The 25,413-nt window shown below is 41.3% G+C and overlaps 1 protein-coding gene across 1 annotated transcript in view; it reads left to right on the plus strand.

Annotated features, from left to right (window-relative positions):
• The window catches only part of cachd1 (cache domain containing 1), a 102,322-nt gene extending 77,398 nt beyond the window's left edge, over nucleotides 1–24,924 (plus strand). The window contains exons 12-27 of the mRNA XM_026146152.1: nucleotides 81–198; nucleotides 2,145–2,313; nucleotides 2,406–2,548; nucleotides 3,321–3,502; nucleotides 4,291–4,401; nucleotides 5,379–5,501; nucleotides 6,115–6,214; nucleotides 6,321–6,437; nucleotides 6,890–7,050; nucleotides 7,341–7,427; nucleotides 9,641–9,757; nucleotides 12,900–13,051; nucleotides 13,575–13,736; nucleotides 15,067–15,144; nucleotides 16,312–16,413; nucleotides 21,248–24,924. Coding sequence (XP_026001937.1) covers nucleotides 81–198; nucleotides 2,145–2,313; nucleotides 2,406–2,548; nucleotides 3,321–3,502; nucleotides 4,291–4,401; nucleotides 5,379–5,501; nucleotides 6,115–6,214; nucleotides 6,321–6,437; nucleotides 6,890–7,050; nucleotides 7,341–7,427; nucleotides 9,641–9,757; nucleotides 12,900–13,051; nucleotides 13,575–13,736; nucleotides 15,067–15,144; nucleotides 16,312–16,413; nucleotides 21,248–21,498 — 2,173 coding nt within the window. The 3' untranslated portion in view covers nucleotides 21,499–24,924. The remainder of the gene's footprint in view (nucleotides 1–80; nucleotides 199–2,144; nucleotides 2,314–2,405; nucleotides 2,549–3,320; nucleotides 3,503–4,290; nucleotides 4,402–5,378; nucleotides 5,502–6,114; nucleotides 6,215–6,320; nucleotides 6,438–6,889; nucleotides 7,051–7,340; nucleotides 7,428–9,640; nucleotides 9,758–12,899; nucleotides 13,052–13,574; nucleotides 13,737–15,066; nucleotides 15,145–16,311; nucleotides 16,414–21,247) is intronic.
• The last annotated feature ends 489 nt before the right edge of the window (nucleotides 24,925–25,413 follow it).

The following is a 25,413-nucleotide window of genomic DNA, read 5'->3' on the forward strand; positions in this document are numbered from 1 at the left end:
CAATTGCATGAATTTAAAAACAAAACAAAGCCATGGGTGGATAGATATGCACTATACTATGTGGCTTTTTGTTTTTGCAGTCTCCCTTTGGGCAGTCAGATCATTGAAGTGCCCCTTAACTCCTCTCTGTCCTGGCACACCAACCGTCTCAGGGATAACAGCAAGGATGCGTACAATGTCAGCTATGCCTGGAAACTGGTAGGTTCCCCAAAGGATAAGGTAAAAAAACGCTAAACAAATGCCCCCTGGTCACTGGTGACATTTAGTTTCCACAATAAACTTCAGCTCACTCTTTTACATCTGCAACCACACACCCAAAAAAAGACGTGTTTATGTTTAAATGCTATTTCATCCAAATATAGAAGACGTCTTGTTATTTTTCAGACCCTTTCATTTTACTCTCTGTGTATATTCGAACCTTGCCAGAGGGGAAAGAAATATGTAAATGCAACATTGAACAAGAGGATAGTACTTTCAGAGCAATGGCAGTAGGACAGAGTGAGTGTAGGCAAAATGATTGTGCCTCCCAAAAGGGAAGCTTACACAGTCAGTCAGTGCTCTGGGCCAATGAGCCATTATTATGGTTGGTGCACTGAAGATTTCATTTACTTTCTCCCCGTCTCTCCCGTTGCGGTCCAAAGCTCTTTATCATTCTCATTGTGTTAAAGCAGCATAGAAATTATGCTCCCAGCCTTTATGTCTTCACCAAACCTCCACCGGCCCCACCTTAAACGAGCTCGTCTGAATGAAACCAAGAGCTCTCAGAAACTGTTTAGATTAGATTAGATTAGATTAGATTAGATAGAACTTTATTAATCCCTCGGGTGGGTTCCTCTGGGAAATTCGTTTGTCCCCTCGGATCCACGTTTCCCACAAGGCCCTTAAGTGTCATGTTAAAAGAACAGATGGGGAACTGCACAGCAATAATATCATGCCTCACGCGAGTCTTTTTGCCTTTTGACATGTCAATTTGTTTATTATTATTTTTTTGGCAGGAGCAGAAATATCACACTTAATTTTAGACATTTCACTTTAGGCTTTTTAAAAAGGTTTTGACATTTATTTATTTTTCTTCAGGCATTAGAGCTCCAACACGTCACCTTTGCCATGAGTTTGGCAGCAGTCTCCATTTTTTTCTAAACGAGCTTTCCAGAGGCAGAAAAAAGGAAAACAGAAAATATTTTTTTAATATATTTATTTTTGTCTCTTCCCTCCAAACAATCTGTTTTTTGCTGTGCAAATAATATGTCCACGAGGGCCCCTTTTTGGATTGTATCATTATTCATGTTTGCTCTAATTTGAATCATAAATCTCCTGGGTGGTTCTGAAAACTGTCTACTGTACATTTGAGTGTGCTGCATCATTTATTTGGGAGGGAGGGGAGGGGATCATGAGAGCAGGCTTAGCCTTGTGTGGGATTCCTTTAGAGCCGGTTGCTAAAGCGGGCGCATTTGTTTGTGTGCTGCCCATAAATCTCTGGCAGTGGCAACTGATGGGAAACACAGAAAACAGAGCTGGTATATATGGGTGCTGTCAGAATCTCAACCACTGCTAGACTTCAGTCTATTAAAGATGTGACACCATATTCCCTTTGGTCAGCTCACGAGGCCGCAAAAGACGAGCGTCGGATATTATGTCCGATTCGAGAAAGTGCAGTGAGTACATCCTTCTCTCTGCAGTCTGTGGCATTGTTTGGAGCTTGGAGCATCAAATACTCCGGATTTTCCTTTCAGCCCCATGAAAAACAACAGTGAATGGATCATCTTAAGTGCAATCAGGCATTCATTTTTTTGCCCACTCTTACCAACACATTAGCGAGCACTTGTTGCACAGTTTAACAAAAATAAGCACTTCCAGTTAGTATTAATTTTAATTAAAGGCTGACAGTAGTAGCAGACACATTTCCTATTTACTCCTATTTATTTAGTACTTATTAAAACTGCATTGCTTTAAACTTCATATTTGGGAACAATGACAATTTAATTCTTGGGCGGGATGAAGAAGCTTAGGACTGAAAGCCAGAGAAAGCTTAGGGAAGTTTGAAAATATGATTTTAAAAGAATTATTTGGAATACTGTTGCCTTAATCTGTTTTTTTTTTTAATTTAAAGTTAAGCTCCCTTCTCTCCTTGGCTTGTTCTCTAGGTTCAGGACACGTCGTTCATCCTGTGCATTGTGTACATTCAGCCCGAGATTCCAGTGAAGCAGCTGAAAAACCTGAACACAGCTCCCAGCTCCAAGCTGCTCTATCATCGTTTGGACCTGTTGGGTCAGCCCAGCTCCTGTCTGCACTTTAAACAGCTTGCCACCGTTGGTAGGAAGAGCACAGAGCTGGACTAATGTGATAATTCAAGTAAAAACACTGATTATCATCTCTGATTGTCCCTCTTTCTGTTTCTTTCTCAGAGTCCCCAACTGTGATGTTGGCAGCTGGTAGTTTTTCTTCACCCTATGAGCATCTCAGTCAGCCAGAAACAAAGCGTATGGTGGAGCACTACACTGCCTACCTGAGTGATAACACCAGGCTCATAGCCAACCCAGGCCTCAAGGTACCTGAGGACAAAAAGCCTGAGAACACACAGACAGTTCATACTGAAGGACGGACTGAATGTCATTTACCGCTGTGTCTGTGAAGGTTCTCAGTCGGTCATTTACTGTTACAAACAGCCAGCCTTGCAGTCGAGTGACACGCATTCACAAAGTGCCATACCTGCCAGTACGCACACTCTTAAACATATTGTCAGGCTTCTTACACTGGGACTATAACTAAAACATGTAAATCGATGTGCTGCATCTTCAAAACAGGGGACAAAACTCCCGCATGGATTTTGGCATTCTGTGTGCATTCCTGTCCTGGGGGGAGTTTGAGTTTGAACTCCCAGGCCCCAGTCCCAACGCTGATTCCCAGGCTAGTCTTAAAGACCCCCTCCAGTGACCTCATCACCCCTTTCAAACTTAGAAGCTTGTCTGAAAGTGGGATGTGATTTTTCAGGGCTTCAGGCCTAATCAAGTTGCATTAATCACTAAATGGTGGTTTTCTAAGCTTTGTTCTGGCCTTGTGACCACTATTCTAACACTCCTGAGCAGAGATGGGATGAATATTTTCAGGTTTAGGCACATCATAGGAGGGTGCCTTTAAAATTAGCTGTAGTTCTGTTTTCCTTATGGGCTGACTGAAATCCAAATTGCCAAGAGTTTTTATTCACTTTGCATTCAAGACGAACCCAAATGAAATTTTCACCAGTCCAGCACTTTTTCCTCCTCTCCTTGCCTGCCCCTCACTGTCCATCTCTCTCTTCCTTTATACTTTCCTCTCTATAGTCCTCTGTCAGGAACGAGGTTATGGCAACTAGTCATGTTACGGATGAGTGGATGACACTAATGGAAATGAGTAGCCTCAACTGCTACATTGTGCGCCGTTACATAGCAACGCCCAGTGGGGTGCTCCGGATTTACCCAGGATCTCTGATGGACAAAGCCTTCGACCCAACCCGCAGACAATGGTGAGGGTTACTTTGGAGGGTGTGAAGAGGAGGAGAAAAGAGCTGAAGGCATGTGTGTGCATGTGTTTTTAGGGAGCAGAAAGGAAGTATGAGATAGAAGTTTGTGTGTGTGTGTGTGTGTGTGTGTGTGTCAGATAATGTTTTCCAATATTAATAAGCCTAGTACGTTTACAAAATGTAGAATTTTAGGGGTTTTTTTTCATTATTGAAACATTAAAGTAAGATCTATGAAAAAAAAGGTCAAGTGTTTTCTTTTCCCCAAATCAGGCCATTTATGTATCAGACTGTACATAAAAGATGGACATTCCCTGTGTTGATGTCCTTGTTTTTTGTTTTTTTTGTTTGGATTTTCTTTTTGAAGTCTTGAGTATTGTCTTTTCGTGTCTTAACCTTTTTTGTTTTTTATTCAGTTAGTTTGGACATTGAAAGATTAGGTTTTGCTATTAGAAAGGTGCATTTCCTGTCAACAGTGATGTTAATTGGTTCTCCATTAGTGAAAAACAGGCCTAAAACAAAATGTACTTGCTTGCATCTGACTGAGAGACCAAAGAGACTGCAAATGTCTCTCCCAGCTCCCAGATGATGTAAGTTTAGGGATTCTGAAGCTATTTGAATCTCACAATCACTGCAGCAGATCTTGTGTTGATGACTTTTCCCCTTAGAACCCATAAGAACAGTGTTTCCTGTAGCATTTCCTTCAATGGCCACAGTTGAGTTGAGTTATCGTTGGGAACTGCAAAAGAATCACTTCATGTTGTATCCCAATGACTGTGTGCTGTTTTGCGTAGGTACCAGCATGCTGTGGCTAACCCTGGCCTCATCACCTTCACGGGGCCGTACCTGGATGTGGGCGGGGCCGGATACGTTGTCACAATCAGCCACACCATCCATGCCTCCAGGTGGGAGCACTGGTTATGTTTGGGGTTTTTTTGTTTGTTTGTTTGTTTGTTTTTCAGGGGTGTGGGTGGGTGGGGGGTTAAACGCAGAATGTGTTATATTTTACTGCACCAGAGCAAAAGTCAAGTAAAAATTGCCAGCTCTTTTTATTAGATATTGGAGAGCAGACTCACTGTTGGTATGAGTCAGAACAATCATTGTGGGCAGCTAGGCTCTCGGCCCAGAAGTCAGCTTAGCCAGACTGCACTATCTCTGAAGGCAGGAAGTAATCTGAGGGAAACTTAAGGAGCCCATTGACCATTCTGTGCTATAGGGTTGTTTTCCAAGCGAGATGACATCCTGTAACCAAATGGTCTGGGCTTAGTCACAATTGTCTTCAAGTGTCTTTTCTTTCAGAGTGCCCTCAGCCAAGTCAGCATAGTGCAACCAACTTCCGGTGGTACAAAAAAAGGAAAAGCCAAATAATATATCGAGTGTTCCACCATTTCCTTTGGCCAGTTATCACAGAACTGACTGCAGAATATTTTGTAGAATCAGGCCTAGGCTTAGAGACTTCAAAGGGCTGCAGCGGTGGTTGAACTCAAAGTATTTGTTTCGAGTTCAGTGAGCTTCAAATGCAAATCACCGCGATAGCCACAGTGCCGCTTGCAGCAGTAAAAGAGCTGTTTACCACAGTCCGTGCATACACAAACATTCCTCGTCAGTGTGTGCGAGATAAGGCCGGATTAGTGCTGTTGTACTCTCGCCTCAGTAAGCATAATATACAGTCTACAGTAAACACTGATTTCAGGAGATCAAGCAGTGCGTTATGTTTTTTTCTTGTTTTGTGTGTTTAAAAGGTCTATAGAAAAGTAGGGATCCTTAGTAGGAAGCCAAGTATCCTGAAGACGGACTTTTTCCAGATTTTGTTTTCCCTTTCCACAGAATTTCAAACCCCACTAAATGCCTTTTTTCTCTGTGTATTTTTGTCTATTCGTAGCTCTCAAATGGCACCTGGCTACGCTGTTGCAGTGATGGGTATAGACTTCACCCTTCGCTACTTCTACAAGGTCCTCCTGGACCTGGTGCCCATCTGCAACCAGGACAAAGGCAATAAGATCAGGTAAAAAGAGGATGGATTGTGCGGCTCCCTTCTTTTCTCTTCTCTATGCAAGTTTTTCCTTTCTCTTTTCAGTGTCAGTTTCTGTGTGAGGGAGCTAAATTTCTGTTCGGCTGAGCAAGAATTAAACTCGCCGGCTGTGCGTGAAGAATAAAGAAAGCCAGAGGAAGACATAAGCTGATTATCACAACATTCCTGCTGGAGTTGTAGTGTTGCTCCTGCCTCTGTTCTACATACTTTCCCCAGCTTTTATGTCTGTTCTTTTCTTCATCTATCTTCTTCCACACCTGCCTCCCCCACCAACCCTCACTTCTTCGTTCTGTCTTTCTCCACTTTCTCTTGCTTCTTCTGTCATGCTCACTCTGTTGGTGTTTATGGGTCATAAAAAACAGGATCAGCCCCTGGAACCAAGAGGGCATGATTTGGAAAAACACACAAGGGACAGTGGGGAGAAGAACAGAGCTGTGTTATATAGACTAGGAATACAATATAGAAATAGCAATTAAATGTTCTGAATGAAAACCTCAGTAATGGCAATGTTCTGACGAAGTACCGACTAAATTGATGAATTCATTAAGTTGATCCTGACTGCCAGTTTTATTCATTTTTATTTTAGGTGCTTCATAATGGAGGACAGAGGGTACCTGGTTGCTCACCCGACTCTCATTGACCCCAAAGGTCATGCCCCAGCAGAGCAACAGCACATCACACACAAGGTAAATGCACAAACACAAGTTAACATGGAAATAGGAATGGATAGAAACCTTTAGGAGTATGATATTGTCATAATTCTAATGAAATCTATTTTCTTTCCTTTGGTAGGAGCCACTGGTGGCCAATGACATCCTAAACCACCCCAACTTTGTCAAGAAAAACCTCTGCAACAGCTTCAGTGACCGCACAGTCCAGCGCTTCTACAAATTCAACACCAGCATTGTGGTGAGTCGCATAAAAATGTAGCATAACTAGAGGTATGAATGTGTACTTTCATAGCATTCATACTGTAGTAGCAAAAACAGACACACTCCTCTGGGCCCCGCATAGCAATATGGAAAAATCTTGTAGTGTAACACTGCCATCTCGTGGTCATACGTGCTGTTGCAAACTTCTGTTTGCTATTTGTGACTCTGTTGAGTCTGTGTGTGGTTGGAAATGAAACAGTCTCTGTCTTTATCTTGCCCATCCTTACATGGGTAAAAAGCACTTTGAGGCTGGTGTTAGAAACTTCTGCAGCTCTTTCTGTTTCAAAGTTTCTGTTTAGTGTGTGCAGTTTTGAAGTTTCTCTCACCTTTTTTTTTTTTTTAAAGAAGATTAAAAAGTATATTGATTTTCCATGGATTTGTGTAGCGATGTAGAGGTTAGAGTGACCTCTCCAACTCTTTCTCCTTTAGGGGGACCTCACCAACCTGGTCCATGGTAGCCATTGTTCTAAATACCGCCTTACCAGAATCCCCGGCACCAACGCCTTTGCCGGCATTGTGAACGAGACGTGCGACTCCTTGGCGTTCTGTGCCTGCAGCACGGTAGACCGGCTGTGTCTCAACTGCCACAGGTCAGTACCGAATTCTCTTTACCGTTTAGCTCTCTGACACATTAATGCTTTGTTAACATAAAGTAATGCTCCTGTTGAAAAATAAGAATGGGTCTGATTTTGCACGAATCCAACACCCAGAGTTTGATAGTTTGATGCAGCAGTGATGCTGCAGCTTGCACAGGTTCAGGAGTCACACAGTGACTTTTTCAGTCAAGGAATTTGCTTAAAGATTAAGCAAACATTAAGTCTGAATCAAACTGTGAATACAAGTTTCTCACTGATCTGCTGTTTAACTGTTTGCTGTTCAGAATGGAGCAGAATGAGTGCGAGTGTCCCTGTGAGTGCCCTCTGGAGGTCAATGAGTGTACAGGCAACCTCACCAATGCTGAGAACAGGTGGGTACATTGTCTAAAGCACATACACTTTACCCCTTCTGCCTTCAGAACTGCTCATGCCACTACACAACAAGGTTCTGGAAATATTCTGGAAATCTGGAAATATTTTTCAGACATTTTGGTCCATTTGGACATGATGGTATCACATGGTTGATGCAGAATCGTGAATCCCTCGTGCGGCCATATCTGAAAGGGTTTGGAAAGATTGAAATCTTGTGACTGGGAAGCCATTTGTGTACAATAAACTCACTGTCATGTTCAACATGATTTGAGCTTTGTGACATGTTGTGTTGAAGTAGCCATTAGACGACTGGTACACTGTAGTCATGTCTGTGAAGCTTCTCAGTCATCCAGGTTATCGTAGTTTCCAAGTTTTCCAAGATCCTTAGACTGTAGTCATAAAGCGATTTGGTCAGCAACAATATTCAGATAGGGTGTGGAGGATGGATCAAGCAGAAATGTCGCAGCAGAAATGGAGACTCCTCAGACCACCAAAGATTTTTCCAACCTTCTGTTGCCCAATCTTGGTGATCATGTGTGAATTGCATCCCCAGCTTCCTGTTCCTAGCTGACAGGAGCTGCACTCAGTGTGGTCTTTTGCTGCTGTAGCCCAACTCAGAGATGCTCTTCTGCATACCTCGGTTGTAACAAGTCCTTATTTGAGTAAACTGTTCCATTCCTACAAGCTTGAAGAAGTCTTCTGGCCATTCTCCTCTGACCTCAACAAGACTTTTTCTCCCAGAGAACTGCCACTCGCTGGATATTCTCTTTATTTCGGATCATCTCTGTAAACAGAGAGATGGTAGATTAGCCTGTCTGGGACCAACAACCATGTTGCATTCAAAGTCATTTAAACCACCTTTCTTCTCCATCCTGATGCTCAGTTTGACCATCATCGTGACCATGACTACATGGCTAAATCCACTGAATTGCTGTCACATGACTGGCAGATTAGATAGTTGTGTTATACTGCAGTTCAATGGATCTACGTAATGAAGCAGCCGGCGAGTTTGCATTACTGCAGGTATATCATACATCTGCGATAATACTGTCCCAAGTTATAATCACCGAAGATGAGCTACAAATGACAGCAGAAAGAAATTACAGCTGACCTCAGCGCTTACAGAATCTGAAAATAATGTCATAGAAAACAGTCAATGGTTTACACAAGATGCCTTTATATGACCGTATTAGGAAAACATGCTTGGCTTGCATACTGAACTACCCAGTGACTGCAGAGCAGTGAGATACCCACCAGAGAGCGCATTAGTCATTCTAGAGGGAGCTATGCCACACTATTTGCAAGGTAGTTGGGAAAATCCTCCCACATCTTATCAGGATTAAGTTCAGTCACTCTTGAGGCCGAACTTGTTTTTTTTTTTATTGGTTCTTAACTTTCAGATGATGCCTCTTTTGTTCTTCTTCTTGGTCAAATAGTGATGCAGCTTGGTGTAAGACATAGCCCTCAGTTCCCTTTATGCCAGAAGTGCTTCAAAACGGTCTTTAAAAGCCCAGATGAAAATCACACTGCTTTGATCTTAGATTTAAAGGAATGGGACAAAAGGGTTCTTGACTGTAAAATTCATTTCTCCAGCCTTCCTGCTTGCATGTGGTGTTTTAAAGGCAACCTGCTTTCTTCATTTCTAAGAGTTCCTGTCATATTTCCCTCAACGTGTTTTGCAGACGTGCGCGCGTGACGCTTCAAACTTTTTGAAAGCTTCCCGTGCAAATGTTTGTGGGTGTTTCTCACTTTTATATCTCTTGCTTTCCTGCTGCATCACTCTGTCTGTTCCAGGTCTTTTCCTTTACTGTTTGAGCCATTCTGCATCCAATCCATCATTCACAGTGCCTCTCACATTTCTCTCCCTTATTACACTCACCTCCTTTCATCAGCCATCAGCAGTCTTTGACAGCATGTCAATGTTTAAAATGCCAATTTCTCCTTTATTTCAGGAAAACGTGCAATTAAATTTTTTTCACTGTCAGTTTTTTCCCCTCTGTATTTGTCTGGCAGCATCGACGTGTCTCTTTAGAGCTGATTGACATGGTGAAGACATTTCTTTGTGTGCTCGTGCTTTGATTTTTATTTTTTTATGATCTTTTTTTCCCCAGTTTAATCATCTTTAATGGTAGGATTCGGGTTGTCTAGTTAATGTAATTGATTTGTGTTTTGACCAAGAAAATGTGTCTTTTTTTTGGTGTATTTTTCTTAGGAATCCCAGCTGTGAGGTGCATCAAGAGCCTGTCAGTCTGAATGTGATTGATCCCAGCCTGCACGACACACTGCCCCAGTGTATCAACACCCGCTGTAGCCAGAGATACACCAGCAGGTACGTACACCAACTTTGCACATTTGGTACACTTTGACAGGTGTAACAGCACAGTGATAGAGAGCTGATGAATAAATAAAGAGCATTTTAAAATGACATGCTTTTATAATATCACTAATATGCTTATTAATTGTGGTCAAATGTTACTAAAATGAATAAACCAAACATAGACAACATAGAAAAACACACACAAGGGTGACCAAAGTGCTGAACAATAGAAATATAAGAGACACAATAAGAATAATAAATACGATAAAAATAATAAACATAGCAAAAACAATAAAATATAAGTAAATACAAGTCAGTTAACCACTGAATCCAAAGCCAGCGAATAAAAATGCATTTTCAATCTGGATTTAAAAACTGATAGGTTTGTAGTGTAAACCTATTCGCTGAAACGTTAAGGACAAGTTGCTACACAGCAAAACAAGACACGAGTAGGCAAAGTTCTTCATGTTTCTCGTGCACGGGAGAGAACCGGACAAACGCCGTTCCTTCGCTTGACCCCAGTCACTCTCGTCCGCTCCCCCATAACACTGCTCTTTTATTGAGGTTACATGAATATACATAGGTTCATTAACATATGACGTCTACATACAAAGAGTACCTTGCCTGTGTGTGTGTGTGTGTGTGTGTGTGTGTGTGTGTGTGAGTGACTTCCCTAAACCTGCTGGTCTGGAAGTCCAGCAGTTCATCTAAACAAAAGGCACTTAGACTAAAACAGATATAGATACGTTTATCCTACCATAAAACAATAAGAGAAGGTACGACCTCTCCCATGCTCCCAGAGTGTGGGTCTTAATGCCAGAGCACTGTGGAATGCACACAACGTCTCTGCAGACTATTAAGGATCACACATCCTATCACTACACAATCGATTATACACCTCTAAGCATATATGGTTAAATATTTCTAAGCATAAATGACAATAAACAATACAAAACCTGACAAAAACCAGCACTGATGTCGATTGCCTAATGTGAAGACCGGAGCTGACCGGAGTGAACGAGGGGGACATAGGGCTTCAGCAAATCAGACAAATATGCAGGTGCCAGACCATTTAAGGATTTAAAAACCAATAAAAGAACTTTAAAATGAATCCTAAATTCAATTGGAAGCCAGTGCAGGGAGGCCAGGACCGGAGTAGTGTGCTCAAATTTCCTTCTACCAGATAAAAACCGTGCTGCAGCATTCTGTACTAGTTGCAGGCGTGTCAGAGTGCCCATTCCAACCCCTATTAAAAGGTAGTTGCAATAATCCAAGCGTGAGGTTATAAAAGCGTGGATAACAGTCTCCAAATCACGCCTTGAAAGAAACGGCTTAACCTTCGACAGACGCCTGAGTTGATCAAATGATGATTTCACCACCCCATTCACGTGGCCCTCAAAAATAAGTGCAGTCGATTTTTAACCCAAGATTGGTAATCGAGCTCTTCAGGTGAGGGGTCAGAGCAGCAAGGCCAACATCAGGGATATCAGAGGAACGATTCGGGCCAAACAGAATAGCTTCCGTTTTATGTTCATTAAAATTGTAAAAGTTTAGAGCCATCCATGACTTAACATCGCTAAGGCAATCAAGCAGGAGTCTAATTGGGGAGCTATCAGAACAACTGAAAGGAAAATAAAAACCATGGTAATAGTGGACAATAGGTTGCAATTTATAGTGCTCAAAAAATTAAAGGAACACTTTTAATAAGAGTTCAGCGTAAAGTCAGTTAAACTTTTAAGTAGCAGAGGGGTTAATAAGTTCCAGTTGTTTTGGTGTTGATACAATAGACAAAAGATTCACTAGAGTGGCAACAAGAGACAACCCCCAAAAGAAGGAATGGTTTTACAGGTGGAAACCTCCTGACTTGGACAGGGAGTTACTCCAGGAGAGCTGGACAGGGAGGTGGAAGACCTTTAACCCTGTGGAAGGCCCTGTGCTCACTGCCCAGCACTGTGGAGCCAGATTGGTGTTTGTCATAGAAAACATGAATTGGCAGGTCCACCACTGGCAACTTGTGAAGAAGAAAAACTGCAGCGAACGTTGTGATGCTTGTAACATCGTTCAGCATGACTAGTTTGGTGGTGGGTCAGTGATGGTCTGAGGAGGCATATCCATGGAGGGACGCACAGACCTCTACAGGCTAGACAATGACACCCTGACTGCCATTAGGTATCAGAATGAAACCCTAGATTGTCAGACCCTGCACCGGTGTAATTGGTTACATTGTCAGGCATGAATACCAGCACATAAGGGTCAGGCAAACCACAGAGTATCATTTTGAGTTGCTGCGGTATCATTTTAGCAAAATGGCCCAGCTTGCTGCATAATTTTCTTCCCCCCAGTAAGATCTGATGTGTTTTTTTTTGTTTTGTTTTTAAGTGTTCCTTAAATTGTGAGCAGTTTATGTGTAATTATTTGTAATGACACTTTATGTCGTCATCTGTTTTGGAGCATTATGGAAAAACTGCAGTAGTAACGGGTATTGCACCTGGTTTTTACATGATTAAATGACTTTCCAGATAACAGATGAAATTAATAAATTGTAACTTTTGTTTTTATTTCACTTGGAAACAACCGGAAGAATGCTTTTGAGGGCTGTCATATAGTAATTGTTTATTTTGCCTTTCGAGAAATCTTATTTTGAAGGTAGTAACCAGTTTGATTCTTTTGTTTTTTTGCGTTGTATAATACGGTCTAATCAACCTACTATCAGGTTATTAGGTAATAATAGTTATATATATATATAAAATAAATACATTATTGCACCAAAATAACCTTATTACAACTGAAGCACTGAGTTTTACCATCGATTACTCTACTATTGCTGAACAGTTTTGCTTCATTGCTACTGAAGTATCTTTCGTCAGTATTACTTTTTCTTTTTATCTCGCACTACACTATTGCAAAAAAATTTCAGCCTTATACTAGAATATTAGATTCATGAATCTGATTAATGCTTTTTATGAATCGCAGTCAGACAAGTACTGACTGTACTTTCAGCTGCTCCCTTATTCACAAGGGCTTGCAGAATCAGGTAGCCTAATGTGTATATTACTTTATTACCTCATTATTGTCAGTCCCTGTTATTTCCATGTTATTGCCAAACTGTAATATAATGTATCAACTGCTTGATATCTACGTTCTGCGTCCTCAGTGACTGTTTCGGTGTGCTGGACTGCGAGTGGTGCATGGTGGACAGTGATGGGAAGACTCACCTCGACAAGCCTTACTGTGCCCTGCAGAAGGAGTGTTTCGGCGGCATTGTTGGTGCCAAAAGTCCCTATGCAGATGGACTGGGGCTTATGGGTGAGTTCTTTACCCAAAGAAATTGAGATTTTTTTTCCAATTTATTATATATGTCCTCTTTGGACCCTTGGCTTCATCAACATATTTATTAAATGTTTTAGAGTTGTAGATTGAGCCCACCATTATGAACCATTATGAGGCCTTTTTATTGAATACTCTGTAGGGCACCTTCATAGTGATGAAAAAAGCAACAGCACAAGTCAAAGTTAAATCATTTCTTTCAGGTCCTTAAGACAACAGTTTTATTTAGATTTATATTTTTCCCTGAAACTTTTCCGTTGCCTGGTAATTTTCTTTGGAAAGAGAATTGGCCGTCTTCCTGCAGTTGAAGGCTTTTTCAGTGGTACTTCACACTGACGAGAGAATAGAAGCGAGGGAGAAAATGTACCAGCATCTCAGCAGGAGTGAGGATCTGAGCCCGAGCTGTTTGATACTGGCTTGTTGTATTGTCTCTACTTGAGCCATCTGAAATCCTTTGTGACTTCTTTAAAAGAAAACCTTCTGTCTGTTCTCTCTTCTGCAGATGAGGAGGTAGCCTCTTTGAACATGATCAAGAGCGCCCCTGTGGGTCCAGTGGCTGGGGGCATTATGGGATGCATCATGGTGCTGGTGCTGGCTGTGTATGCATACAGACACCAGATTCACAGGCGCTCGCACCAGCACATGTCTCCGCTAGCTGCGCAGGGTAGGACTAATGCATAAATTCCCATATTTGTTTTGTCACACACCTTTTGTGAAGCTGTGGAGAATCTCAGAGCTGTGAAAGTGCATCTGGTTGGCCTGTATTTGTAACACTGGAAAAAAAGTTACAAGAACTACAATGTTTGTTATGTTTATTTTAGTTTAAATGATGTCATTTCTTTAAAAAAAAAAAAAAAAGAACAGACAAAAACACAGCCTTAAAGGAATGTGATTAACAAGCGCTACAGCAACTGGCGAGTGCCGCTGGAGCTAAACAGCTGACATTAGCATCAGCACAGCAGCAGCTGCTGCTTCTGTATGATTTGTGTAATTACACAGAAATATTGACAAAAACATCTGTTAGGTTTGTAGCATAAACCTATTCGCTGGAACGTTAAGACAATATAATTACACTGCTAAGCAAGACACAAATAGGCAAAGTTCTTCATGTTACTCGTGCACGGGAGAGAACCGGACAACCGCTTGACTCCAGTTGGTCTCGTCCGTTCTCCCATACACTGTCCTTTTATTGAGGTTACATGAATATGCATAGGTTCATTAACATACGACGTCTACATACAAACAAAGAGTACCTTGCCTGTGTGTGTGTGTGTGTGTGTGTGTGTGTGTGTGTGTGTGTGTGTGTGTGTGTGTGTGTGTGTGTGTGTGTGGGGACTGCTGATCAAAGGGTCAAACATCCTTGGTCAGGAAGAGGGTAGCCTCCCCCTCACCCTAGATGGTTCATCCTAGATAACACGGTGAGGAAGTCCTGCAGTTCATCTAAACAAAAAGCACTTAGACTAAAACAAACGCAACTACGTTAATCCTACCATAAAATAATAAAACACGGTATGACCTCTCATGCTCCCAAAGTGCTGTCTAATACACACAAAGTTTGCAGACTATCAAGGATCAAAACCTCTACCAATCTACAACTAATTACAAAACTCTAAGCATATATAAGTAAATATTTCTAAGCATAAATGACAATCAACAATACAAATCTAACAACATCAAACAAGATTACAACCTCATTAAAGCTCCTCAGTCCAAGTCACTTTCAGTCTGGAAGTTTGGTAAACAACCTGGAATAGTGGAGAGTGTGGCTACGTTATCACGGGGTATTAGTCTGAGCATTTGGCTCATAGATTCAGAGTTACTCAGCTTTGTGTACTTAGGTGTCAGTGCTTTCACCAAACCACATATACATGGCAATTTAAGCTGCAGCTTTTGGGGGTGCAGCCTAATGCCTACTGAATATCTACAGTTCCCACATGCACATGTGTTTGTTTTCATCATTCTTACTCTTCTTCTTTTTCTCCACGTCGCTTCAGAAATGTCGGTGAGAATGTCCAACCTTGATAATGAAAGAGATGAGAGGGATGAAGACAGTCACGAGGACAGAGGAATCAGTGAGTGTTGTCTGATGTCGTACTGATCTACGCTATATTGCCAAAAGTATTCACTCATCCATCCAAATCATCTAATAGAGGTGTTCCAGTCACTTCCATGGCCACAGGTGTATAAAATTAAGCACCTAGGCACACAGACTGCTTCTACAAACATTAGTGAAAGAATGGGTTGCTCTCAGCAGTTCAGTGAATTCCAGTGTGCCACTGATAGGATGCCACATGTTTGATAAATCCAGTCCTCACTAGTAAATATTCCACAGTCAGCTGTTAGTGGTATTATAACACAGCGGAAGCAGCTGGGAACAACAGCCACAGTCAGCCACAAAATGGTGGAATCACAGAGCCTCAGATGCTAAGGTGCATAGTGCACAGAGGTCACCAACCTTCTGCAAAGTCTGGTACTACAGACCTCCAAACTTCATGTGATTAGCTCAAGGTTAGTTCATAGAGAGCTTCATTGAATGGACTTCCATGATGGAGCTGCATCCAAGCTTCACATCACCAAGCGTAATGCAAAGTGTCAGATGAAATGGTATAAAGCACGCCACCACAGGACTGCCAGAGGATTTGTTCTCTGGAGTGACAAATCACTCTTCTTCGTCTGGTGTGGGATTATTATCTAGTGAAAAGAACTCTTAATGCTTCAACATGCCAACACATTTTGGATAATTTCATGCTCCCAACTCTGCTCCCAATATGGAGATGGCCCACATGACTGTGCACCAGTGCACAAAGCAAGGTCCATAAAGACATGGATGAGCGGGTTTGGTGTGGAAGAACTTGACTGGCCTGCACAGAGTCCTGATCTTAACCCAACAGAACACCTTTGGGTTGAATTTAAAGGGAGACTCTGAGCCAGGCCTTCTCGTCTGTCTTTCTGACCTCACAAATGGGCTTCTGGAAGAATAGTCAAAATTCTCAGAAAGATTCCTAAACCTTGTAAAAAGCCTTCCCAGAAGAGTTGAAGCTGTTAAGGGTGGGCCATCATCATATTAAACCCAATGAATTAGGGATGGGAGGTTCACATGCATGTGAAAGCAGATGAGCAAATACTTTTTGCTACATAGTGTATTGTATCATGAACATTTTGTACATTTATGTAGAACCTTACTTTTTGACAGCACAGGTGCACATCTTCTTGACCCATTTGCTCTCTTTTATTTTCAGTCAGCAATACTCGATTCATAGCTGCAGTGATCGAGAGACACACTCACACTCCCGAGCGGAGACGGAGGTACTGGGGGCGGTCCGGGACAGAGAGTGACCATGGTAAGAGAACCATTTGGGCACGCAGAAACCTGGATATTTACGATGAAGCTGTGTGCAGCTGTGACAGCGCTGTATGTCAGTGCTGATGGAAAGCGGAACTGAGTCAGTCATACCTGAAATGTCAGCAATGCTGTGTCAAAACAAAACCACTGATTTAACTATTTCGAGAGTTCCTGATTCTTATTGATAGTTGCAGTTTCAAGAAGGTTGGCGCAAAAAAGCCTAAATCGATCCCAGTCAAGTCATTATGGTGGCTGAGGAAGCCTGTAATGAGTGGGTGTTGATAATTTAAGTAATAGTTGCCTTAATTCTGTGTAAGTCTTGTATAACAACTCAGCCTAAATGAATGTTGTTTACGGAAAATGAATCATCCACTGGTTACAAAAGTGGACCATACTGTACTTTATAAAGTGTTACTCACATGAGTTTGCCTCCAGCAAAGATTATATTTATATTGCTATAGATGTACATTTTGAATATTGCTATAACATATAAATATTCATTTGCATGAATTGTCCAGGAAGTGAAGGGCAGACTGCATGCAAGCTCTGCTTCAGAGTAATCTGCCACTAAAGCTGCTTCTCCTTTGTGCTTAAAGGAGGAGGTTAGAGTTTAAGGGAACGATCAGGAGGTTTGCTGAACATAATCGTCTAGGAGAAAGACCCCCAGGGTCACAGAGGATCACAGTATCTCTGCTGACTTGGAAAAAGCTCAAGAGTTTGAAGATGTTGGATAAATATTGCCCATTAAAAGTCTGTCACAGTGGCCTGGGCTAAAAGCAGCGACGCAACATGAAATCAAGTTTGTACTTTATTGAATATAAAACCTTAAAATGATTCATTTAACTACATGGTGTCATAACAGATCTGCAGTTAGCTCTCAGTTCCTGCGCTTTGGAGCATCTCCTGTCTTGTTCTTTTTGTTATATCACAGTTCTGAACCGTGTTTTCTCTTATCTTTAGCTCTGGAAGAGCTGCTCATGTTCACTGTTAACGTTTGTAGAACTCGCAAGTCTGACGCTCAATGTGGATGGACAGTTTCACCCACATGGGCACTTACCACCTACATGTAGCATCACTCCACTTCCTGGCAGTGAGTGTCTCGGTTAGATGTTGCATAACTGATGATGCCAGAGAGAAGAGGGATGAATATGAAGAGAGGAGAGTGGGCTAAAATGTAACAGAACGAGCTTGTCTGCTGTGTGCTGCATACAGTATTGATTGTAGGAACAGTGGAATGTGGTTCTTTTTCTCTACTTCCACCTCTCTTTCGTGCAGTTTTTCAAGGATTAGATGTATTTATTTGATACAACATTTGATTATCATACTCTTGCCGTAAAGATTAGAGTGTAATGCAATGATGTAAACTGGCTAATACCACAAGCAGTCTTAATATTTTGTGCAGCTGAAGATGGGGAGGGTTTGTAAAATGAAACATGGAGAACAAGTGGGGAGATGGGGAGATTCAAAAATGATGAAATAAGTAAAAAGCAAGGGCAAGAGGACAGGAAGAGAGAGGAAGATGAGTAAGAAATAATGGAAAGAGTGGGTGTTAGTCCATTAGCGAATATAACTTTACACATACACAAGCATTATTAGCTTCAAAGTTGCTGCTTGTCTCTCATCAGTCAAAGGTTCCTTCCCACCATTATTCAGTCACTCAGACTTGCACACAAGCCTATATACAGATCACCAAAAACAGACCATTAAATCTGCTGAATGACGCACAAACTCTGTTTGCTGTGTGGTCCGCTTTAAGGATAAGCTTCCAGGCAACAGTTCAAACCAGCCATTAAGGAACGTGTGCTGCATATAGCCATATAATCTCCAAGTTTAATCCACACACCTGGCAATTTTCAGTCTGTTTGTACTTCAAACATTTGAATGCTATGTAACCCAACAAACCTTTAGAACTAGAATAGGAATGTTTAACCTTTAAGAAAAGACAGAATGGCAGTGGCCCCATCCTGTATTAGGTATCGCGTATATAATTGTCGGCTGTTTACATTGATATTTATGTATAATCTACCTATAAATTATAAGACAAAAAAGCTTAATTACTAATGAATTACGACTAAATATGATTTTGAACAGTGTTTAAAAGTACATGTTTACCTGGTCACTGAAAGAGGGAAGGGCATGAGTTTTAAAATGTTGGTACAGGTCAGACACTTCACTTAACATTAGTATTAATAATAATAATATAGCATTTTAAGTAAGGATTAAACTATTAAAAAGTATTGTTTTGTAATAGTTTGAAATTTTGAATTTGCTTTCTAGCTAAGATCTAAAATTTAACTTTTGATTATATAGCTAGCAGCTAGTAGCTTAGCTTAAGTTAGCTAATCACTGCATACAGAAGTCTGGCACCAAACTCCCCATAAGACAAATCTGATTTTATTTTTGCAACTAGCTTTATAAGAAGCAGTGACCAAAAAAGGACAGCCATAATGGATTTTTTATTTTTATTTTTTATAAACTTTGGACGACACGAAGGCTAGTTGCTTTACTCTATATTGACGCTAAGCTAATTGGTTATTAGAGCTTTATTCTTAACATCCATATGAGAGTGGTATCAATGTGTTTGTCTAATTCTCACCAAGAAAGCAAACAGGTTTGCCAAGTTTTTCACCTGTTTAAAGTTGTTAGAGGAAAAATTGCAGTTCTATCTTCAAGGCATAATAACATGGTAGTTTAGCTCGGCCTCCCTTCATCTCATGACATTAAGTAGGATTTGATATCCTCTACCTGGTGCAGCTGTAAATGGTCAGCAGTGCACAGTTGGTGGTAGATTTACCTGAAGCACTGGGTTATTGCTTTTGGGAAAACTGGGAAAAATTGTGACAAAGTTGGCACCTTCCATGTCTGGAGCTTCTTTGTCTGTTGTCTTAGGCCAGCTAATCTTTGGAGGATCAGGAAAAGAACAGTATAAATAAACTTACATACAAGTCATTCCCTTACCTGAACCAGTTGTTGGTTATTGTTAAGAGGAAGATGAGAAACATCACCTTAATGCCACACTGGATTGATGCTGAAATTTGTTTTAAAGAAGATATAATAATTATAATAGTAATGATAACAGGTGTTATTTCAGGATATCTGGTTTTCATGAGCTATAATCCAAAATCATTAAACAAAAGACAGCTTGAAATATTTCACTTTATTTGTAATGATAATGATGTAATGATAAGAAGATATGAACGTTTACATTAAATTATGAAAAAAACTTTTTAAAACTGCATTAGTAGAGTTCTAACATGACTGGTTTATTGTTTTGAGTGAAGGGCTTTTTAGCATCAGTAGGTTACCATTACTGTTGTGAGCAGCAGTAATTGTAGGCTTGGACCTGGGCTTTGGTATAGCAAATATTAAGCTGGATTGCTGCTGGAAAATATGAACCCAGCAGCCCTGCAAAACTGATCGCTCTCTGATGGTTTAGATGTTCAAGTGTCAGATGTTTTTCAGATAGAAAATGGTTATTCTGACATAAATTTAACGCAGGGCCAGACCCGTAAACACACATACTTCTAACCCCACTGCCTGCAGCCCGCGTGCCACAGATGCGTTCGCGTGTCTCTGGAGGTTTAATGTTTCATCATCCAAAATGACAGTGATTTTTCTATAAATATAATCATAGAGGCTCTCAGGCTTACAGGGTTATTTACTCAAACAGTAATAACAGATTGGTGTTCCACAGAGCAGCACGGCTGGTGTCTTTTCAGAAGCTGAAAAAGATGGAGATAAAGGACTAAGGAATGTGGATTTATTTTCACATAGACTCTAAAAAAGCATTTTTAGTCACACACTGTGTTTTTAGATGCTTTTTTATGGGCTTCAGGGTGGTGAAATCCACTTAGTGCAGATCCCATTTATAATTTAACGTTTCCATTTAGGTGAAAAATCAGAAATAATTACTAAAGAGAATTTATTTTATAGAAATTGCCCAAAGTAGAAGCTTTGCTGGGCAGGATGCAAATAATTGCAGTCCACAATCTGAGAGAATCATTACACATTGACCTAACAACCAAAAGGTCCCCGGTTTGATCCCAGGGAGGAGACGCAAATCATCTTTGGGGCAACTGGTCTAAACAATCTGCCCAATCAAACATGAAGAGCTGCCTGCTGTGACGACCCTTTATGAATAAACCCAAAGCTACAGTATATGGTAGCTTAAAGCAGTCAACAAGTGACCTCTGGAGTCGGTGCATTTCGGCCTGTCATGTACTTCTCATATGGTTTCTCAGTGACTGCACTTCCCTGTTACTAAGTTCAGTTAGCATTGTGCACCAGGAGCCATGTCGGCCCATTTTTCTGCCTCCTCGGGCTAAACGTGTGTGCGAGATGTGTAAGAATGAGATCATAAATATGCATGTTTTTTTAAAAATTGTTATTATTTCAAACTGAGCTGAAAACATAAGGAGTAAAAAAAAAAAGCCCCTGGGGAATGTTTACTTGTTAATGTGCCATCAAATGCCACCAAATAGTGCCGTCAAATAGCTTGTACTGCACTCAGAAACATTATGAGCTGCCGTGTGCTCACGGGAACGTTTCTGTGCTGAATATTCACGATCGGAGAGCGTCATTAGTTAGCTGAGTTGTTACATTTTATGGTGCCTTCCCATTTCTATTAAAGCGGAGCGCAGGCGTCATTACCGACAGGTCCACATGTGCAGGGACTGTTTAGTTTTGCTTTGCCACGCTGCCTTCTTCATTTAGTTTCAAACTTTGAAACATATATTTAAGAATTTTTTGCTTAAGATTTTAAAATTGCCCAGTAGTTTTGAGGGAAAGGATTGTGAAATAACTCCATCCTCTGCACTTCTTTTTGTGTCCAGGCTACAGCACCATGAGCCCGCAGGAGGACAGCGAGAATCCGCCTGGAAACAACGACCCGCTTTCGGCCGGCGTTGACGTTGGCAACCACGATGACGACCTGGACCTGGACACTCCCCCGCAGACGGCGGCATTGCTCAGCCACAAGTTCCACCCCTACCGGCACTCGCACGCGCACCACCACCCGCTGCACACCCATACGCATCACCTGCAAGCAGCGGTGACGGTGCACAGCGTGGACGCAGAGTGCTGATCCTCCTGAAAGGACCGGAACTGTTCTTTTGTTTTGTTTTTGTTTTTTATTAAACATAAAAAAAGACAGTGGTGTGTAAGTAGAGAGCACACACAGTTGGAGGGAGACGCCACAGGTAGACTTAGTGACGCTTCAAGATCTCATTGTGCCATCATCTCAGTCTTGAGCCCTCTTTCATTTAACCACATTTAAAAGCGGACACGTGTACGCGGCCGCACTTGGGCCAGTGGATGTAACCAAGTGGGACTTCCTGTTATTTTTCTGAAGGACTCGAGATTAAGAGCACGTAACAGCCTTCAGACGCAAACAGAAAAGCTGCATGAGCCCATTTTTTGGCTTTCACTGAGGACGGGACACAACTGGAAGCTAAAAGCCTTCTTGGGGGAGGTCAAAGATTGTTATTATTCTCCAGGACCAGTGGATTTTTACAGTACAAGCACTCATGTCGGACCCCTTTTTAAAACAGGGCTAAATCCCGAACTCCACACAGGTTGGAACATTTATGGAAACTGTGGGACATCTCTGAAGGGGAGTGAAAATACTGCATTTTTGAAAAGTGAACTGGATCTAGTGAGATTCTAAAACAGCCTCTATTTCAACTTTACTCTCCATGAAGAAGCTCTGGAGTTTGTTTTATTCTTTTTTTCTTTGTTTTCTCTGAAAAGCAGCTGCCTTTATCCAAAGCAGTGGCTGCTGGTCTGACACACAGCAGTGTGGCACGATATCTGGACTTTTCCATGAATGTTTGTGAACTTCAAAGTAGGAAGAAAAGGCTTCAATATTCACAGAAACGCAAGAAGAAACACTTTAAAGAGGAAAATATTATTTTTCTACTATTTATTAAAGGTAGATTTTCAAGAGAGGAAAGCAGCGCAAATATGACAGCAGTCGGGGTGCATCAGACACACCGGCCCACTTCCTGCAACCAGTGCATTAATTTTTGGGACTCATTATTTTTCTGTTTTTTTTTTTTTTGTTTTTTTTTCCTTTCTTAAAATATCTGTGAATTTATTTTTGAATTTTAAGAATATCAGTACTATAACAGGGATTATTCTCATTTCTTTTTTTACCAGACCGAGGGATTCCAGTGCAGCTCGTTTGCATTTTCTTTTAAATGTTCTGTTTACTTTCTTTCAGCAGGAGCATAATTGAATAATCTCCTTTGGATCCCCATTTCTAAGTGCACTCAGCGGTCAGTCCATGAGGTCCACTGGTCCAGGCACAACAGTCCTGCTGTAAATTCGACTTTTATGACACTTCATTTCACTGTTCATTTGATTCTGTTTCTCCATGCTGAGGTCAAAGGTGACATTTCCCCCCTCATGTACACAAGTAGGAAAACACTTCTTACTCTAGAGCCTTACCTTTTATGATGAAAGTATTTTCTTTATGAAAGCATCACCAATATTTACAGCTTTTTAAAGATCAGTGTTAAAGCAGGGCTGTTGTGTTGAATTGCACCATCTTGTTCTGGCGTACCTTAAAGCGGCCTCCCAGTAGGGAGATCTGCTCCTGTTCAGACTTGCTGGAAAACATCCTCTTTGTGATCTCGTCATGTTTTCGAGAGGTAGAACTTCTGTATTCGCTGCCCTTTTTTTGAGCCTCCTGGGGACTGGGCGAGGACGACACCAGCGCATAAAAAAGAAACCATAACCAAAAGAAAAACAGAAGAATAGACAATCCCTGGCTTTCATCACTGCTGGGAATTTGGTGTGTGAGGATTAGCAGAGACCCTCACAGAGAATGAGTGCTGTCCACTCTGTCTGCCTGAATAAGAAAAACCAGTACAGAGTGCTTCTTGTTTTATCACAACCTTTCACTTTTGAGGCTAAGCTAATGCTCTGGGTGTGTGTCTGTTAGGGTTGTGCGGATTTTTATACAAAACGGAATTAAATTTCTACCCAAGATAACCAAGATGGAAGTCTCCTCGTCAAAGAGGGAAAAGGAGATGCTGCTGCTGTTTTACAGAGGTTACACCCCATCAGTTGGCTCCTCTGTGGTTAACCACTCAAAAATGTATTTTTTACAGAGTGAGTGAGTGAGTGAGTGAGAGTGTGTGTGTGTGTGTGTGTGTGTGTGTGTGTGATGAAAGGATGACTATCCACCAGGAGCATTTTCATTGAATGCATTATTTTTCAACATAGTATTAGAGAATTATAGGTGAAAATGATTGATCAAGAAATCCACTTATTTTTATTGAGATGAAGAGTCACATGACCCGATCTGTGCTTTTGTGGGTTTGTTCAGCTGATCGAATCACGTCAGTGCGGCATCCGTGTCTTGTTTTTTTCCCTTCCGCCTTTTCAGGTGCCGAAATGTTTATTGTTCTTCAGAGATTCACTATGAAGTGTAAATACGGAGTCACAAATAGCTATTAATAACCTGTACACTCCATCGTTTTATGTTGTTAAGACATGATGTATGCTTCAAATGATGCTCAGATATTTGGGTTGATATGTTCTGTTTATGGTGTCTCATTTTTATTTTTTTTGGATGCCTCGGATGTGTTTTGTTTGGGTTCTTTTGGGAGATTTATTTTTCTTTAGGTCCATATTGGATGGAAGTCAGTACTTGGTGATATTAATACACACTTTTTATGTTTAAAAGACTTCTAGTTTTTAAAAGTTTTATCGTGTTTTGTGGCTTGGAAATGCTAAAGAAAACTTCTCTCTCGTGCGCTCGTGTAGGTTCGTCACAGCAGTACTACACAGCTTGTCACTCACTAATGACCGATCCAGCTGCCTTGTAGTGGGTTAGAGTTTACGCCGCGCTACTTAAGACTTTCGCCCGTATTCATTTACAGTCGTTTTGGCGCATTTGACACTTGAGGAGAATATTTACATTTGCACATTCAGTGTGAGCCCATTACACTTTCATCTGCACAAGTGCTAAATAATTCGACGGCTCTGACAGAGTTGACACATTACCGTGTGCCCGTTTTGTCTCGGTGCGTGTTCGTGTTTAGGGTTCCCGCTCATGACCGGGATCACAGGAGACGTTTGCCAGCTCGTAATGACGCCGGATTTACCCACCTGCAAGGAATTCAGATCACAAACACTGACTGATATTCCAAATTGTCCTCCCCCCCCCCCCCCCCAAAATAAATAAACCACTCTACGGTACGTTAATTCAGTTATTAGAACAAATGCAGTCTCAACAGTATTTTCTTTTAAACGGGGGTTGTTTTTTTTTCCTGAAAAGTGAGTGCACCATTAAAAGCTTATTTTCCAGGGGAGTTTTAATCAGTATTTAGCAGCTGTTGTAAACAAGTATATATACAGAACACTCTAAAATGCAAATAATGTACTGAAGGAACATGTGTATGTCACCCCCCCCCCCCACCCCCCCCACCTCATGTATCATATAAAGTTATCAAATTGAGATTTATTGCAATGTGAATGTGATAAAGTCCATTTTACACCTACACTTTGTGGCATTCTGATTCCTGCTCAGTGTTTATGATGCTCTTCAATGGGTGAATAGAGTGAAACTGCATCTGCTGCTGCTGCACTGCTCGCTGGAGGTTCAAAAGAAAGGGGGAAAAGATGAGATTGATATTTCTCGTCAGAAAAAAGAGAATGGCGGCACATCTGTCGCACACAGATCCACATTCAGTCAAACTTGTGTCGTTTTATTAGATTTCATGCAGCTCTTTGTACAGCTACAAAAAAACTACTAGCATGCAGTGCTGTGAAAAACTAAGCATAATTCAATAGCTTGTACAGCAACATTTAGCAGCAGCAGCTTGAAAGTAAATCATTTTATGAGTCTCTCACATGGCCCAGTTTGAAATGAGTTTACACACAGCTCCTGCCATCGCCTTTATATCAGACTGAGGTCCAGGCTTTGACGGGGCCATTGCAATATCTTGATTCTTTTCTTTTCTAACCGTGTCGCTGTAGATTTGCTGCTGTG

The sequence above is a fragment of the Astatotilapia calliptera genome, chromosome 17, assembly GCF_900246225.1.
Source record: "Astatotilapia calliptera chromosome 17, fAstCal1.2, whole genome shotgun sequence".
Lineage (NCBI taxonomy): Eukaryota > Metazoa > Chordata > Actinopteri > Cichliformes > Cichlidae > Astatotilapia > Astatotilapia calliptera.